The following is an 18896-nucleotide window of genomic DNA, read 5'->3' as shown; positions in this document are numbered from 1 at the left end:
CCGATCTTCTCATCTCAGCAAGAAAACTAGAACAAAACTAAACTCCAGAAGTATAAACTGATTAGAGGCAGACAAGAGGGGGATTTACAGATGATATGTTTTAAAGACGGGCTATTTATTTTAGAAACAAAAGCAAGAAGGGATTATAAATGTATAAAACAAATAGAATGGAAATTAACTAAGCTCCTCATGCACCCTGTTACGTAAGAAAACCAAGGGGCAATTTAACATGAGAGGCAGCACATTTAACTGATTGTCAGGAGACCTTTTCTAATGCTATCTATAAATCAGCCCATAGAATTTTCTATCACAAGATACTATACAGACAAATTTTTTCAGCAAGATTAAAAAAGGATTATGTGTTTATATAAGGAAGAATAACATATGTAGCTGCATTAGTCAGGTTTAAAAATAACAAGAGTGAGCAATTATCATGCTTCAGGACACAAGCTGATCAACAGCAAGGATCAGGAAGATATTTTTCCCCTGATGGGACAGCACTGCAGATTTGGCCAGATAACAATTTCAACTTTCCAATGAAAAATTGTCTATAGCCACAGGAGGGATGCAGAATAGGATGAACAAGTTTAAGAACGGTAATAAGAAAACCAAGGAAATGGAGAGGATACCACAACAGGGACACATTGATAATACATCTATTAATAAAATTTATCATAAGATTGCATGTACTCTGCATGATATGCAGTCAAAAGTACTAAAGGAATCAAATTTCCAAGTCACTGGGAATCATACTAAAAAATTCATGAAGAAACAAGAGCTACCAGATAGCTGGGGAAAGCTACATCAGCTTTTCAGATCCCAATTCAGCACGGTGTTTAGCATGGACGCGACTGGGAGCAGAGCCTGGCTGCAGAGCCTGGCTGCCTTCACAGGAGCTGTCCACATCAGACACTAGCATAAGGAAAGAGTATCCTTAAAAGCCGATATCCAGGAATTAAGGAATAACGGTCAGAAGTCTGTCTAGAGAACAACAAAACAACGGTGATAAGCAGTAAATACTATAAGAAACAGGTCACCTGAGTCTATCAGGGTGTTTAATCAAACAATAGTTTGTCAACACATCGGCTGCAGCTGGTGAAGTACGTGGAGAAGTGATGGCCTCGAGCCTACCTCACTGCGGTTCAGGTGGCTGCATTTTTGTCTTTCCCTCATGTCAGGAAGGAGGCAATAATTTTCATGACCCTGGCTCTTTAGTCCCCTGGCACACAGCCAGTAAGCAGCCCAACACTTCAGAATACCTTTTGATAATACAACATACATACTAATTAGAAAAATTAATGGAAATGAACTCTGCTAGTAACACAAACCTGCAAATTGGCTGCAGGAATATCTAAAAAGAGTAATTACAACAAGCGATAAGGTATCAAGGTAGAAGAAAGGGTCCAATGGGATGTGGTGTGGATAGTGGCATGACTGTTTCTGTTTAACATCTTTGTTAATGATCTGGAAGAAAAGTTAAACAGCACATTAATTACACTGAGCTATATTAAATTAGGGGGCGAAGTGAGGGCCAGGGAGGACAGAGAAATAACACAAAGGGTTGTGAGCAATTAGAAACTGATAACACACATTCCTGTGAACTTTAGTACCAGAACTTGGAGAATCAATTGAAGGGAATTAAAAACAGAAGAGCAAGAAAAGTGATAAAAGGGCCAGAAGGACTGATTTGCAGAGGATGCATTAATTAAACTCTGCACAACTTGACTAAGCCATGATTTGGAGGTGAAGAATAGAATGAGTTGGAACACATTTAGATACTATTAAACAAAGAACAACTGGAATGTGCCCAGTGTTCAAAGCTACATACATTCATTAGATAAAGTCAAATTTACACCAAACATGAGAAAAATGTTCCTGCTGTTGAGGTCCACCAGACGGTGTCACGGACTGCATATACCCACCATTTGACTCAACGCTTAAGTTTGATGTAATGAACAAATCCGCTTTGGCAGAAAGATACTGTGAAGGTTATAGAGCCTATGAACAGTATTAGCCCAGAATAAAGATACAGATGAGAACTTGGTGAACATCCTGGAGATAGCCAGTCACCCATTTATGCCTTACGACACAAAACCCATGTAATAATACCTAAGCCAACACATCACATGCAAATGAAAAAAAATGAAAGCAGATGAAAACAAACGTGTTACAGTAAGAAAAGAGTGGAAAGTGGAAAGAAAAATGTTAATCTTACAATAGGGACGACAGATTTGAGCACAGCCAGTTTTCCATGAAGGATGCCGTGATGCCTCACACTAATATAAATCAGCAATTCCATCTCTGCATTGGTGCTGATGCAGAATTAAAAAATATGTACTTGTATGCCGTCAGGTCATGTAGCCAGAAGAGATCAGGCTTGTCCTAACCTGGCAGCATGACGGTAGCAGAGCAGTGCTCTGGAGAAGCAACAATCTCGCTGACTACATAAAACATGAGGCTGGGCAGCCGCGAGATCTCATCAAGCTTTGACCTTCACTTAGGCTGGCTGCATTGTCTTCTGTTCCATTTAGCAGTACTCTTAAAGAGCAAAGAGGCGGACAGTATTTCTATAGATCCAATTATACTCTCGACTAGAAACAAACCAAGGAAGGCAATCTGTAAGTATCAGTCTTCCCATCATATTCACACAGGGTTACTACAAAAATAATTTTATTTACGTCAAAGATTGTGTTCTGGCTTTCCTATCTCATTTGCACTTGTTTCTTTGCCTCTTTCTCGTCTTTTTTTTCTAATAGCCAGCAGACATGGATGAATCACATATTATTTGTAGTAACCACTCACTAACAACCCTACCCCACAGAAGCAAAAATCGGAGAGTGCAATGCGAGTCTCAAGAGTGGTTTAGCAATTCCTCTCTACCCTGCCACTGCAGGAGGTGTGAAGATGTTGATAATATCATATTTACCCTGGTCCCTCAATTCCAATGGCAAAGCAACAACAGAATGGTAGGTTGCCGCAGTGCTACCGGGCCTCCACAGTGGAACAGTAGGGAACGGGATGCACTTAGAGTGAGACGCTTTGCCAGGACATAGTGTGTGTGGGAAGGGAAAAGCTGGTTTCTCGCCCACCTATGTGTCACGATGCCTACTTCTAGCCAGTTCCGTCTGCCTTCCTATTTGTTCAGTCAAATAATATTAATTATTAAAAATATGACTTTTCCTATGTTTGCGTATCTAAAAATGGCACACATCTGTCTATATGTGAGAAGACACACACTTCCCTATCTCAATCTTCCTACCTTTTGTGCCCTTTCATTCTCTCTCTATATTCCTCCCAGATATGCTTGGAAATTGTAAAACGGCAGTTAGCACAACGGAACCTAGATGGAAACTAATGTTTTAACTACAGACAACAATATTTGGGGAAATGGGGAAGAAGAAGAAAGGACAAGCACCAAGAGCTCTTATCTCTGTATGTATGCCTTGTGCTGTGCAATGTAAGCATCAGCAGAATCCACTTTATCCCTGTTGGTGGGAGATAACCAGAACAAACACGTTCTACATACTGGTCCATGTAGTGGTTAGTCCTGAGAAAGAGTATGTTCATAACTACTGAAATTCTACTTTTCACACAATAGTAAATTCAAACATATGTCTTTTTCTCCAGTGCACATGCAGGAGGTAGGAAGGCAGATTTCCTGAACTTTACATGTCAGCACCTTAAAATAAATCCTTCATTGACCACTGCCACTGAAGAGACTACTTAAAAAAATGTATCATCAAGGAAATGTTCGCCTAAAGGCCATTATGCTGTTATGAATCAAAATTCCAGATGCTAAACAAATGCCAATTAGCAGTATTAAAAAAACAGATGCCTTGTTCTGAGTGAGTACCACTGCCTGGCGTTTGAAAGGAAAAAAAACTACACAGAACATGCTGGAAGCCACTGTCCTATTGAGAAGACAGCTTTTAAATAGCTTTTCTGAGAGGCAAACTTAAAAAGCTGTAAAAGCAACTTATTATTAAAGTCTTAGCATAATTTCCATCAGCATGGAAGAAGGTTGAGCTGTCCCCTGCCTTAAGCTGCTTTCTGTTAGAAATCCAAGCAGTGAGCAGAAGAGGTATGGCACAGAGTCAGGTCCACAGAAAGAATTACCGAGGCAGCACTACACTGCAGCTGCATATAGCCCTCCAACCTTACTGTAGGTATCAATGTTTGGAAAAACAAAACCACAAGTTCTCTTATTATTAATCTTCTTTATATGTACAATAAATCCCTGTGAAATAAAGATGACCTCACACACACACACAAATTTAAAGCCATTATAGGCACTCCCTACATCTCTCACTTGAAGCTCTTCTCAGACCACTGATCTGAGACTTCCATGAGGCGCCCAAGTCATCTTACCTACTTCTGAGAGCTGGGAAATTCTTAATATAAATCAAAGGAAGAAACATGATTCCTCCCCATCTTATCACCCACCTATTAGATGTGTGCTAATCCACGAAGTTAACAGGGTGTTTTATTTCAGTAGTTTTGGCTTGAGCTCATCGGTATTCTTAAGCAATCCGACTTCTAATTGCAGCTTGCCGTTTTAAACAGATCAGAAGTTGGCACGTTTTAAAACAGGGTGATCTCAGCCCCCACCTGCACCACAACCTGCTAAGAAGTAACGGCATATAAATGGGTTATTCAGAGCAAAACTTACAAAGCCAGAAGCCTTGTCCCTATGAGAAAGACAGGAGGGTGCATTATGCTCCTGGGTATACAGGTGGCCAAGCAGACAAAGAAGCATAATACCAGCTACACGTGGCACAAATAGCTTCTAGTTTTTTTGCTGGTTTACGCCCAAGAAAGGCAGCCACGTACTGCTTCCTAAGCCTATTTGCCAGAGTCCTAAAAGCCCCATACACTGCCAGGGGAAATGAGAAACATTCTCCAAGGTTCTTGTTTTGAAAGGGAGTAGGAGCTAAGAAGTATTAGAGAACTATTAAAGAAGAATTAGAGAAACATTAAAACATTACTTAAAAGATAGGATCAACATTAAAAAAACTGTACAAAAATGAGGAACAAAGAAAAAAGGAGGCATTTAAAAACCCAATACAGATAATAATCAAACACTTCTGATATGTAGCTTGCAGTTGTTAAACAAAGACTATGACAACGCATGCAACGGCCCTAAATGCTAGGGCAATTACTTAAAGATGAAGACAAAGATGACAGAGAATTTCTTACAAATGAAGACGAGAAAAGCTAGGACTTTTGAAGGCTCTCAGAGTTCAGAAATCCTCCTGGAACTGTGTGGACCGTGAGCTCATAAAAATCTCAGAACTTAACATAACAGAACATTCTTGTGACAACTTCACGTGCAACTAGACCAAGACCCTTTTTTCCCCAAGTACCACCCAGAAAACAGGTCACTGAAATGACAGAGGATAGTTCATAGAATCACAGAATAGCTGAGGTGGGAAGGCACCTCTGGAGATTGTCTAGTCCAACCCCCCTGCTCAAAGCAGGGTAAACTAGAGCAAGATGCTTAGGACCGTGTGTCCAGTCTGCTTTTGAATATATCTCCAAGGATGGAGACTCCACAACCTCTCCAGGCAATCTGTTCCAGTGTTTGATCACCCTCACAGTGAAAAAAGATTTTACTTATGTTTAAATGGAATTTCTTATATTTCAGTTTGTGCTCACTGCCTCTTGTCCAAAGAGCCTGGCTCCATTGTCTTTATTCCCTTCCATCAGGTATTTATACACATTGCTAAGATTTCCCTCTGAGCTTTCTCTTCTCAAGGCTAAGCAATATATTCTGCTTTAACAGCTACTTCAGATATTTTTTGAACTAGAGGAAAATGTGATTCATGGTCTTTCAACAGACTTTAGAAGTTCAAGTTTTGTTCTGACAAGAAAGCCTTCACAAAAGCAATATTCTTCACAATGAAGATAGTCAAGCATCAGAACAGGTTGTCCAGCAAGGGTGTGCCATCTGCATCCTTGGAGGTTTTCAACACCTTAGTGGAGAACGCCCTGAGCAACCAGATACAAGTTGGTCCAGCCTTGAAGAGGGGGAGGTCAGAGACTTCCGGAGGTCCCTTCCAATCTGTGTTATTCTATGACTCCGAAAAGGGACCAAATATGATACCCAGTATATTCACTGCTTCCTTGGTCCCTTTTTCAATTCCAGTAAATCACGAGTTTACAAGTTGTTTTAAACATAAACCATATATTCTATACACTCTGACCAACCTTAACCCTTTCATAATTTAAATAGCTCTCATTAAATCCTTGGCTGTTTTTTTTATTTTTAAAATGACACAATGTAGGATTTAATCACAAACCAAGTTTCACACACATTTGGATCTAAAGGGAGCTAGGAAGTGTGCTTAAAAGAAACGAGTGCTATCTTGTGCAAAGCAAGAACATATACACTAAGGTACAGAAACGGTACTCATGTCTATAGAGAATACACAAAACCCCTAATGTTCACTAGATAATTCTTCTCCTGTTTTTCCTCAGGTTTTAAAGTAGGCAGATTACTTGCCAAAAATAAAGAGGGGTGTGAAAATATTTGCAATATTGAAGTTAGATATTTTAAAACACGAACAAATATTGTTAAAAAATTAGCACCTCATTTTAACTTGAAGCATTTGCCCTCAGTCTAATAATAGAAAGGCCTTTTTGCTCTTGGATACACTGACCAAAGACTGACACAGCAAGAAAATCTGGACTTTAGCTGAAAAAGCCTCATGCAGACTCACAGCCAACCAAACTGACGACAAAAATGAAGAGCTAAAGAGCAATTAACACACCTGCAGAAATTTCATCAGCTTCTGAGTAAACTATAAAGCCATTTCAATTTCTATGTACTTCACTGGCATGAGGGAAAAATAACATGCTATCACCAACCTAAAGTAACTTTTTTCCTAGTCAAAATTGAACATGTAATGCAATCCCTGGCGGCGACTTCAAAAGTATTTATATAGGTCGCTGCCCGCATTAACACTGATATTTCACTATTTGCAACTTTAGATTAATCCAATGAAAATAAGCACGTTACGGATCTACCAGAAATCTCATTAATAATACATGACAGTTGATAGCAATACCTCCTGGTCAACTGGAAATATTAACTAAATAGTCTTTTTTTTTTTCCAGAGCTTAGTTACACACTGTGATATTTTAATCTCCTCCTCCTATTCAATGAGAAAAATTCCTCCTTTGCAGGAAAGGCACACTTACTGGCACTTTGAAAGGAGAAGTATTCGAAGCATCCATGGAGTTGGTTTTCTCAGAGGTGCTGGTCCCGGAGATGCTCCGTCTGCGAGGAGATCTCTCTGCTGGGACCTCTAAGGAAGAGAAGAAAAAGAAGGTGAATGGGTGGCGGGGGGTGGGGAATAGTCAGGTTTTATGCTCTATAGGACAGACGCCTCAGCAAAGTTTCAAGTGCATTACTAAACTGCCAAATTACACTCACCTGCTTTTCTAGATCTTATTTACTTACTATATTACAATGGCATTTCCACTGACAGATTCAAGGTTGTGAATCTGACTTGATTGTAGGCAATAGGCAAGTAAAATAAAATATGCTGGTAAAGATCAATACCCAAACATATTTAGTATTCTATTACTGTTTGTGAGATAGTATTCAGAGAACTTTAGGGGATTTTTTAATTTTTTTTTTTTTTTTAAAATTTTTTTTACACAAGTAATTAACAGATAACTAAAATCAAGACCTAGGGAAGCTCAATTTTAGTCACAGCTGAACACAATTTGACAAAGGTCAAAGTTCGGTCTTATATGATCACACTACTTGCTCAAACCATGCAACCAGCAGAAGACTCATAACTGCCCAGGTAATATGACATATATATCTCTGCAGATAAAAAAAATAGGTCAAGTTCTCCTCATTCTGGCAATATGACCTTACTAAGATACGACTTTGGCATCTTAAATCCATGCAGGCTGATCTGACGAGCACAAATATTCATACAAAGACACACTTAGATATTTTTCTAGTATAAATACTAGAATAGCAGCATAATAAAGTATACACATTATTAAAAATCTCTACACAAACACACATATACTGTACATATACGCATTTTTTATATATAGCTAGATACACATACATATGCATACAGATACCTTTGTCACAACTGCTGCCCATCTCCAGCTCAATTGCCAGACTTAAAGGAATCCAGCTTCACAAAACATCCCCCAACACGGGGAGGGAAAAAATCACTTCCTAGCAGAAAGTCCATTGTTATCTTCTGAAGCTTAAAGAAAAGGAGTAAGCCGTGACTCCAGACAGTGACATTTTAACTCCTGCCGTTTTCCTTTCAAGAGACAGATGCAGCTTAAACTTCCATTTCTGGCTGCCTGGCCCTGGGGATCCGTGCTACTTCCACTTAAGAGAAAGCTGGGTCTCTCCGATCCCCCTCCCTTCCCACAGCTTGCAGAGAGCAAGCGAGCGAGCGAGCAAGTGAAAAAGAAACACACAGGACTGCAGCTATTCAATCAATCGCTCCGACTGCACATCCTCATTAGTTACTTTCAGGCTATTAACAGACGCCCAACTGCCGGCTTCCCTCTGCTACAGAAAATTTCACTGTATATCCTGATTCACAGCAGCAAAAAAGGTTTACAGAGGTAGACAGCCAGCCGGTGCCACGAGAGCAGTGTTTTCCTCAAAATAACTGGAGAAAAAATGAGAAAAGCCTTCTTCAGGGATAACGTTACTTGTGATGCCTTTGCATACCGGATTTTGATTTCACCAGAGTTATAATACGTATCTCCCATGGATGCTTGAAGAACGACAAAATGGAGCATACTGAATGAGAGGCTAAGAAATCTGGACCCTGCAGTATTAGTGTCTCACACTGTAGATATTTATCTTTTAAAAAACCAAGGCGCTAACATTCAGCCTCTCAATCTGCTTGTAACCATCGATGGGGAAAGAACTGCTAAGAGGGAGCACAGCCTCCTAAACTGGGCAAACAAAGTCTAACACACAATGTAGCTACCACTGGAAAATGGGCAGGGCACAGCCGCTCGCTGCCGACCATGAGGACGATGCACAAGCCCCGCTTGCACCCACCAAGTAAATCACGGTCTGTCAAAGCTCGCAATAGCTGCGATAGAGCAATACCACTGTTGGGGAGATTTCTCCTTCGGCTGACGGGAAGCATCGGGCGCTTTCTCTTACAGCTAAGGAGGCATCGCCTGTTCCAGTGCTGGAGGTTAGGTCCCTGTCAGGGCACCTTTAGAGAACAAAGCGCTTGGAGCAGGGCCAGTGCTAGACCAAGGTTTTTGAATCACGGTCACTCCCACCATCTCAGGAGCCTTTGCAGAGGTTGCTAGTTTTATCTGAAGATGCGCTCTTTTATATCGCCAGCCTCCTCCCCCTGCCTCTACGAAGGGACGCTTCTTTTCTGCAGCACCTGTAAGTACTGCTCTCCCAAAGAGAGCTGTATTACGTAGGATTAAATGATTGCTTCTGCTGTTCTCACTGTAAATGTAACGAAAGCAAATGGGAGTGATGTATTCACTAGGAGCTGGGGACTAAAGCGAGCACCTTTTATTTTACATCAAACAGTAACATGTAACGTAATAGGTTTGGCTTTCTCCACTTCTCACACACAGGAAATCACATCAAAGCTGCTTCAGTAATTTAACACAGTCTGTTAACTTTGCTGAGTCATAAATGAAAACAGGAGCCTGAATTCCCCACTATTTTCAACAATAGGTTCTGCAGGAGGGGCAGTTTAGGAAAAAGTTTAAGTTTAAACCAAAAGGAGTTGAAAAGCTACAACAAGGAACATGCCTGGCTCTCCTTGCCTTCCCTCTTCCTCCTTCCCCACACATCCACCCAGCAGCAACTCAAGTTCTCTGCAAATAAAACACTGAGATTCCATTGGTAAAATGAGTTTCTTCCGTTCTCAGACCATCACAGAAGTGTACCAAATGGGGACGGGAAAATTAAATATTCACAAGGTGCCCGCAATGAACTAAAAATAAAACTACCTTTCCCTCTCTTCTCCTTCCAAAAAACAAGAGCAAATAAACAACATGCTCAGTCCCCAGGAAAAAGACGACCTAGATATAGCAAAATTGTCGAGATGTGTTAACTGGAAATCAAAAGCTAAAGCAACCTGCTATGATGCCCGCAGAACAGTATTTTTGCTGAGTCGTGTTAAAAAAAAAAAAAAAATCTATACTGTCACCACCAGGCAAGAAATTAGACAGTTCCCTCCCCTGCTCCACAAGTAATGCTAGAGGCTACTCTTGCATAATCTTCACCTGCTGTAAAAATCAATGCACCTCTCATCGGCTTAGTATTAAATTACAACTGCTTTCTGCAGTGCTTACTCTCAGGGACCAAGACTACAGATAAATCACATTGTTTCGATGGATAAACAATCCACTCAATTTCTGGGAAGAAAAGAAAAAAGAAGAGGAAGAAAAAAAAAGGTAGACAGATCTTCCCCTTTTCAACCTTAAAAAAAAATTCATCAAACAAATGAGTTGTAAACATCCCTATGGGACACTTAATTTATCACCATATATTGGTGATATGCATAAATATTTACACACTACATAGAAATAGTCAGTTACAAACCAGCTGAGTACAAACTACAAACACCCAATTACTCAGCAAGGGCAGATGCCTCTGAAGAGGGAACTGCCCAAGGATGCAATGAAGGTAGGTCTCTTTTCACATCTTCATGTTACGCCACTCTCTACCCTCTGCAACACCAAAGCTTGTTTTGTTGGCCAGAAGGCAGGTTTGTGTAAGACAGGTGCCACTTACTACTATGAGTAGTGGCGATGACTGACCTCCTTTGAAGGCAACCGTCTTGGCCACAGCGGCCTAGCCTCCATGACCTCCAGTCAGGATGCGGCTCTCGGACTCGATCTGAATTTCCTATTGCTGGGTGCTCCGGCCACTTGAAATCCGAAACCTTGCTGTCGTGGGAATTTGTATTGTACTGCGAGAAGCTTTTTCTCAGGGCGGGAGAAATAGAGATGAAACAAACCTCCCAGCTTTGCAGGACAGTGCTTGCTACTCTATCTCCATTTTTCTGAATTAGAAATGGATTGGAGAATGGCAGGAAAAACAATCAGGAACAAAGAAACATCCTCAGGGGTTAGAGTGAAAAGAATTAAGTTCCTGAACTTGCAAATAAGGTCACGGAAACCAAGATTACAGGGGTGTCCGTGATTTTGCAAAGGGCAATGCAATGAAACTACTGCACGGCCTCAGTGGAACTTGCATCAAGACTGTGGCACCTTCCAGACTGGGCTTGTGTCCTCCCAGGACTGGCAAGAACATCTCCAGATCTGAGTTCCTGAAGTCCAGGAGGTGACTCTAAAGCAGTCTCAAAGACCTATCTGGCGATGCAAAAAAGAGGTAAGCACGCTGGCAAGCATAACTCTTGTCTGTCATTACTCATAAGGGGCTGGTACTGGTCTCTGTCACAGCAAACAACAGATCAGACCATCTACTCCAGGCTGGCAGGTCCTACATTTCTATAATAAAGTTTTCAGCCTGATCACGTTCTGCACACCAGCCTTTTATCAACTGTGACTTTTAGCAGTTCATAATAATCAATCAATCAAAGGTCACAATCAATAATCAAAGTCACAATTTTATCAGTTGTGACTTTTAGCAGTTCATAACAACACATGGCTTAGCACTGACCAATGACCTGCTATAACATCCTTTGCTCTGATGTGCAAGACAGACTTGGATTTGTGAAAGGCTACATCTACCATCGACTGAAGGAAAAAAAAAAAATCGTACTACTGACAAAAAATTACTATTTCTTTCCCAAGACATAGATTTTGTTGAGAGGGAAAAAAAAAAAAATCCATCCTCAAATTCATTCTCCAAGTATCTTTATTTGTTGTCTTTATTAGGAAGGGGGCATACACACTGCTGGTGTATATTATCTACTGGTTAGGAAAATGAAAGAAAGATATAATAAGATTTCAGGGATTGGGATTTCCTTTTGTTTTGTCTACACACATCCTGATATGATGGTACCTTGGTCTGTTACTAGAGGGGACAGAGAATATGAATCATAAAAAGAATCAGTTCATTCTGCCTCTCAAGTCTAGCTTAATTATTAAAATTAAAAATACAAAACCAGTTCAATACGACCAATTACCTATCCAGAACCAAGCGTTCCCAAAGACGGCCTCTCAGGTGGACTTGTATTAAAATGTCCCCAGCTCAAACAAAACAAAACCCCACCCAAATATTTTCACTCCCTTTATATAGCTACCTTGGCACTCCCTATGAGAAAATGGTAATTGCTGCTGCTCAGAGCATTGGCTGAACAATCAATCCTGCAATTAGCCTCTTGTCTGAAGGAAGGATCAATAAGCTACACATACTATACCCTTTTTTAAGCAAAATTTGTCTTTGCCTTAAATGTTGTAGCACTCATGCAGCAATAGTTACCCCATTGGACAAACTATCTAAATATTTACTTTTTATCTATCCCATTTTAGAAATTCATCTGCCTGGACAGCTTATTATGCATTTCAAATACGGCAATGCCTAGAGGCCTCTTACCAGGATGCAGCATGGCTAGACTAAGTACTGAACAGGCACCATTTCTGCCCCAGAGAGTTTACAGCCTTAACTTGAAACAAGGCACTATCACAGTGTGACAAACCCTACACAGGAGGCAGGAGGGAAGAAGTATGTTAAGAAAATAAGACATGCAAATTAAGTAAGTTACCCTTTATGGGCCTCTGGGTAATTATTTATTTTTAAAATAAACTTATACTAAAGTAATTATCCCCAGATAAATAACTGAATCCTAGGGGGGTGAAAATAAAAGAGTATCTTGAGGAAGGATTTGGGAAAAAAGTAATCTTTGTTATTGAAGATTTGTAAGAACGGGCTAGACAAGTGTTTCTCTCAAAGAGGACAGACAGAGGAGACCCTACTGGGGAGGTGGCAATGGACTAGAAAGGACTAAAGGATTTCAAGGCCTCCTTCAGCACTATTTTCCTCTCTGCCAAAAGGCCAATTAGTCTTACGGATTAACTACAAAAGAAATACAGAAGAAAAACCTGCAGCACTTGACTTTTTGTGACTTAGTAGTTCTTTTACAAACAGACTTAAAGAAATAATGGGCTCCAATCTAAGCGTGGAAGAGTTGGAGTACTTACGGGTTTGCTGTTGGCAGCTAGTTTTTGAAGATGTTATTCATAGATGTAACCACCAGTTGAGTGGTTTACTACAGAGACAAACAAACAGGGATTCAATATTTGTTTCACGGACACCAGGAACTACAGAGCTTGTTTCTTACTTTACAAAGACAATACACTAAAACTTTTAGCTTTTAGGGCAGGAAGACAAACCAAAACAGAGATACTGCCTTTCTACTCTGCTACACTTTTATTAACTATTTTCATTGCGAGTTGCTGATCACCTACCACAGTGCACAAATAATGAAGGTGGTCGTTTGACCTCCTCCTATATGCATATATTAAAAAAAAAAAAAAATTAAAAACCAACATACATATATATGTCATTTTTAAAAAAAAGTCATTTATATGCATGAATGAATGTTCATCAAGTGGGAATATTCAGCTGGGCTGCTAATTCAAGTACTTTCATAATAACTATTGAAAAATAAACTACTGTGTTGAGCCTATTAAAAAGGGAGTATCTAATTCACTTTTAGAGCCTTTTAAAAACAAATAAGCATTTCAACAAGTACAAAAATTCAACATGTTCCAAGGCAGTTTATGACATATCAGTACAGCATATACATTCAGTAACATTATGGCATTCATAACTTCGTTAAGACAGAAGAGACTATTTTTGTCTCATTGTCTCTGTTTCAGAGTGCTCATGTGACAGCACTAACGAGAAAGAGATCTCGTTGGGTGCAGTCAGTATTTACTTATAGTTTCTTCTACCCTGGTGAAAATACGTACCAGCTGACAAAATTAGAGACAGTAATAAAAAGCAGAAAGATAGAAAGCACTAGGAGATATGTAAGGAGGAACAAGACGACGACAAAATGTCTGAACAGCATCTTTCAGATGAGTATTACCTAATGAAATAGGAAGCCTCATATAAAAAGAAATAAAAATGTTAATGTTTTATCTTGGAGTAAGCATTCTCTCTCATTTTGCTCACTTGGGGAGAATTCAGACTTGGGCCCAATTCATAGACTGTCATAAAAATTTAACTAAATGCCTACATAAGAAGCTTAGGGTAAGAGCAAACTCAAAAACCCCAATCTGTTTTAAGTCTCTAAGTCCAAGTTCATGTTCTGACTCAAATACATTATGCAAATTCTACAAGGTATAACTTAAAGGAGAAAATTGAAATTTGCAGTGATAGCTTTTACACATTTATCAAGACCATTAGACAGGAGGAAAAAAGCCACAAGAAAATACATCAGAGAGAATGCAACCAAGTCACAGTATACTAAATTGCAAAAAAGCTACAAAGCCTGGAAAGGGAAATACAAAGGAAACTCTGCAAAGCTCACTTGTTAGAGAACTCCATCATCAAACAACTGCTAGATACCAATTATGATCAAAAACTCTCCCAGTCCATTAGCAGGGATTTTAAAAGAAGATACTGTGCTTTACTAGGGACTGAGTCGATCAGACAAGTCTTGCAAGATGATCCAGGTAAATATAAAAGATTTTTAATTTACAGACAGGTAATTCTGTTGGTGTTAGACAATTGCATTTTGCTGGCATATAAAAAAAAATGTAATTGAGTTAGTGCCCAGTTCTGAAGGTGCATAGCAAGCAAACTAAATGACAGTTTAAGTCACTTAAAAGACATTTAAGTCATTGAATCCTAAAGGACTTCACAGTCTGAAAGACAAGACCTAACATGCAAAGCAGATGAATACATAGAGCAGGCTGGAAGACAGGGCAAGAATATCATAGGAGATAATAATTTTTGGCTTTCAAGTACTGACTCTCACAATTTCTTTTTGCAGAATGTTCTGAGGAAACTGTATGTGGCATTTAGTGAATACAACATCAGCTGTTATTGGACGGATGCATTGGCTTTGAGGCAGAGGAACGAATCCTCCAGCTCCACAACCATGAGTCAGAAATGAAACAGATGCACGCCCCTAAACTGATCAACATATCCTCTGCGTGATGTGCGTGGCCATACAAAATTTGGAATAGTTGCCCCTTTTTAACCTCCTCATGCATCAACCTCTAAAGCCTCCTTTAACGGTTGACTCTATCCACAGCAATACAAATTGCCTGGACAACCGTGCCAACACAAAAGCAGACACAAGGAGCTACTGCACATGACCTGGAGATGCTGATGTCCTCGTTAGTTCCTAATGATCTTGGACTGCCCCTGCTAATTCAAATTGCCTTGTGTTTGCTGCAGAGAGCTTGCAAGCAGACAATTAACGAAGATCAGCTGATGCATGGTAACTTGTTCCCGCAATGTAATTTGTTTAGAGGCTTATGACTTAGACACACATTAGTATGATATCAATATTTATTATCCTCATTATTAAACAACAGCCTTGAGCCATGGCTTTCAAAACCAATCTTTCTCCTCTCTACGAAAGGGCTGTGAATCGAGGCGATTCTTAAAAAAGTGATCCTTTGCTCTGGTTATTAGAATATTCTCACAAGTGACTGGCTCTTGGACGCATCAAAGCTCAACAGCTCTTCCCGGTTCCTCTCAATGGGCCAGAAGGCCGGTCTATGCTTCAGTACCTCTTGCTCACTGTGGCAGGATTTTGCCCCTGAGCAATACGAATTATTGTTATGGACACACAAAAGAAAAAGTCCCAATGTACTGAAGACATGTGAGGGATGCCACTGAACCTTAAATGTGGCCCCAGAGTTAAGACACCATTTGGGAATTGGTATCTATTTAAGATAAAAGAAAAAAGATAATTTAACTACTTGGAGGCAAAAAATGCTACCTTAAATAGCTCAGCTTTGTGACACCCTTCCAACTCCAGCCTGAATAAATACTTCCTGGTGTTTCTGGGGTGAGATTTAGGAGACATCTTGAGAATCTCTTGGTTTGGAACAAAATGTGAACACAGGCATACGTGTAAGGGGGGAAAAAAAAGTCAGTCTCTTGAAGAGCAGCACCGGTGCCCAGCCCATGCATACTTTTGTCCTTGTTCACATCTGGTGTGATATCCCCAAAGAAGGCCACAGCACATAGCAATGAAGTGTTAGCAAATCAAAATAAACTCTATGGGAGTCCCTTACTTTCCTCCCACATACTGTACTGTTCTGGACCTGCTAAGTAAGAGAACTGCTTACCATAGAGAGACTAGTCTAAACTCCACTGAAAAGAGCACAGCCACCCCAGGTACCTGCCTGTGGTCTGGATGGAGGACAACAAAACTGGGGAAAAAATCGCATCTGGATTGGGTGTCGCCTACTTGACTGACAGACGAAGATCCATAATGGTGACAACTGTATCTTGGTGGGGGGGAGAAGATATTATTGCAGATATTATAACAAACATTCTTTTAAATAGTCCATGGAAAGGAAAAGGGGCACATGTATCAAGCAGCCCATCTGAGCAACTCAGTACCTGGAAATTATCAGAATAAAAAGAAAACAGGCTGCATCCTGAGAACAACAGAAACCATTAAGGAAAGAGATGGAACGATTTGTGGAGATGGAATTAAAAGAAAAAAACCAAACAACAACAATGTGACATAGCAACAGCTCAAAGGGAAAGACAAAACAATAATCAGCTTCTATGTGTGAATTCTGTTTAAAATATTTTGAACCTCTTACTGGCATTTACGTTGGACTGTAAATAATAGTTTCAATTTTCTACCTGAATGCAGTTAAACTAATGTGTAAGTATCCAGAAACAGAGCACAGCATGGTTTGATTGTGCTTCCTAGATTTAATTTCTAGGCAAGAGAAGTATCTGATCCCACGGCTGAAATTTTTATTCTAAATGCATCTAAACATTTCTCTTAAGAAGAAAAACTTTTAGCAGTCTCCTCTGATTTATTTTACTACCATCACACAGCTGAGAAGTTAAGTTGTAGGCAAGCTGACAGAAACGGGTGGACGTAGACTGAACACAGCCATCAGCTGGTCAAATGGCACAGAGAAGAAAAACAGACCAGTAAGTAACATTGTTTAGTCCGGAAAGGATTTTCTGTATGGCACATGCCCATTTATAACTCCACCTGTGCCCAATGTGTTTGCAACTATTTCAAACAGATTGTAACCAAGTTTAATTAACAATTGCATACCACTTAAAAGCTTTTAAAAAGAAATAACATCAGGTAACTGAAGGACTGAAGAAATTAAGCGCCAGTGAAAGTAGTAAAGGCTTCCCGGTAAAGTGTTAAAAAAAAAAAAAAAATACAGTTAGTACCCTACCGTACCAAGAAACGAGAGAAGGCTTTGCTCATCTTCTGTGCTGCTATCCAGCCATTCAGCCACATCGCCAGGAGAAAGAAGACTCATTCTCCAGCCAGAAAACTTTTCCATACAGAAAACAGTAAGTGAACGAAGCAGGGTAGGAAGGGTGGGGAGGAGCTGATGGTCTTGGGATTCCAGTACTCCAGTTACTGTCTATACTGACAACATGAGAGCGTGATCCTGCCCTGTTCTCTCAACCCTACATCTGACAGCCCATACTGACAAAGCAGGCATGGGTGGGAGCAGTAAGTGGGATCTGTACTTCTTGTCCCTTCGTGTCAGGTTTCAGTCCAAGCAGGAACAGAAAGAAGGCAAAAAAGGGGAGCAGGGGATACCGAGGTTTTAAAATCCAAAAGAGGTAGCAGGTTATGATAGAATCAGTTTAAGTAGAAAGAAGAAATAGGTCTCAGTGCTGAAGAAGCTGAAATAAGTCAGCACAATAGCTGATCAGCTAAGTGTAATATATCCCTATCATTCCTTATAGTGTTGGCTTTGTTTGTAGGCTCAGGTATTATGCTTTATGCTAAAAGAAAAAACAGCAAGCTTAGAGGCAATTTAAATACCCTCCCCATTACTGAAGAGCCTGCATCCCCCTGTTTACAAGCCCCTTCCTGCTCCAGCTATTATAACAGCATCCCAGCCTTTCTTACAATGAATTTGTTCATGCAATGGCAGGTTGATCAATCTGTGAAGAGGAAGCTCCCACCCCTCCCTCTCCCCTCCTCCTGCATGGCGGCGGCATTGATTGGCAATAATGGAATCTGCTTCTGACTGCCAACAGCAGCATTAGAGAGAGGGGAACTGCTCCTCTTCATCAGCGCGAAGCAGCAGTCACAGCCCCGCTGGGCTTCAGCCTCGACTGCAACGGGGCAAATGAGAAAGAGGTAAGGAGAGAGCAGCGTTCTTGGGGGTTCAAAGAAGTCATCAACGCTAACAGTCAGTTATTTATTAAAAAAAAAAAAAAAAAAAAGATAAATGGGAAATAATTCTGCTCTGTCTAGACAGTGAGCTTGCTCTGCACAGCTTTGCAATGAAGACTTGTCATTGTGACTTTATGAACGGTCACATTTAATTGTACAGGATTTATAGCATGAGATTTATTCTACACAAAAGAGTGTTTTACAGGTTTACACATGCACGAGCAGAGACGAATCCTGGTAAGTGAGGGACTCCTGGGCCCCACAAATCAAAATTGCCTTTGTCCTCAGGGGATGGAGCTGATGCTCTGATCAAACTGCACTCTTTAAAGAGACAGCCGCCTTTTGTTCACCATTTTCTGAACCTGTCTTTATTTTAAATAATTTATACAGTTGCCAATCCCTGTTACAAACTAGGACACTTGCTGACCACTGACTGAAACCCAAGCCAAAACAGCAACAACAAAAAGCCATTAGATCCGCAAAGGGAAGAATTAGATACCAACAAACAAATGAAGAAAAAAGAGCTATCAAGTCCCCGCAGGGAAGAAAATTCCAATTACTAAGACAAACTGTGGCAAGTACTGT

The 18896-nt window shown here is 40.2% G+C and overlaps 1 protein-coding gene across 1 annotated transcript in view; it reads right to left on the bottom strand.

The window, feature by feature from the left end:
• Positions 1–18896, bottom strand: part of RASAL2 (RAS protein activator like 2) — a 99992-nt gene that overhangs the window by 44216 nt on the left and 36880 nt on the right. The window contains exon 3 of the mRNA XM_009587728.1: positions 7201–7307. Coding sequence (XP_009586023.1) covers positions 7201–7236 — 36 coding nt within the window. The 5' untranslated portion in view covers positions 7237–7307. The remainder of the gene's footprint in view (positions 1–7200; positions 7308–18896) is intronic.

Source organism: Fulmarus glacialis, unplaced genomic scaffold (genome assembly GCF_000690835.1).
Source record: "Fulmarus glacialis isolate BGI_N327 unplaced genomic scaffold, ASM69083v1 scaffold671, whole genome shotgun sequence".
Classification (NCBI taxonomy): Eukaryota; Metazoa; Chordata; class Aves; order Procellariiformes; family Procellariidae; genus Fulmarus; species Fulmarus glacialis.
Note: the sequence above shows the minus strand (reverse complement) of the source record. Positions and strands in the feature narration are given on the sequence as shown.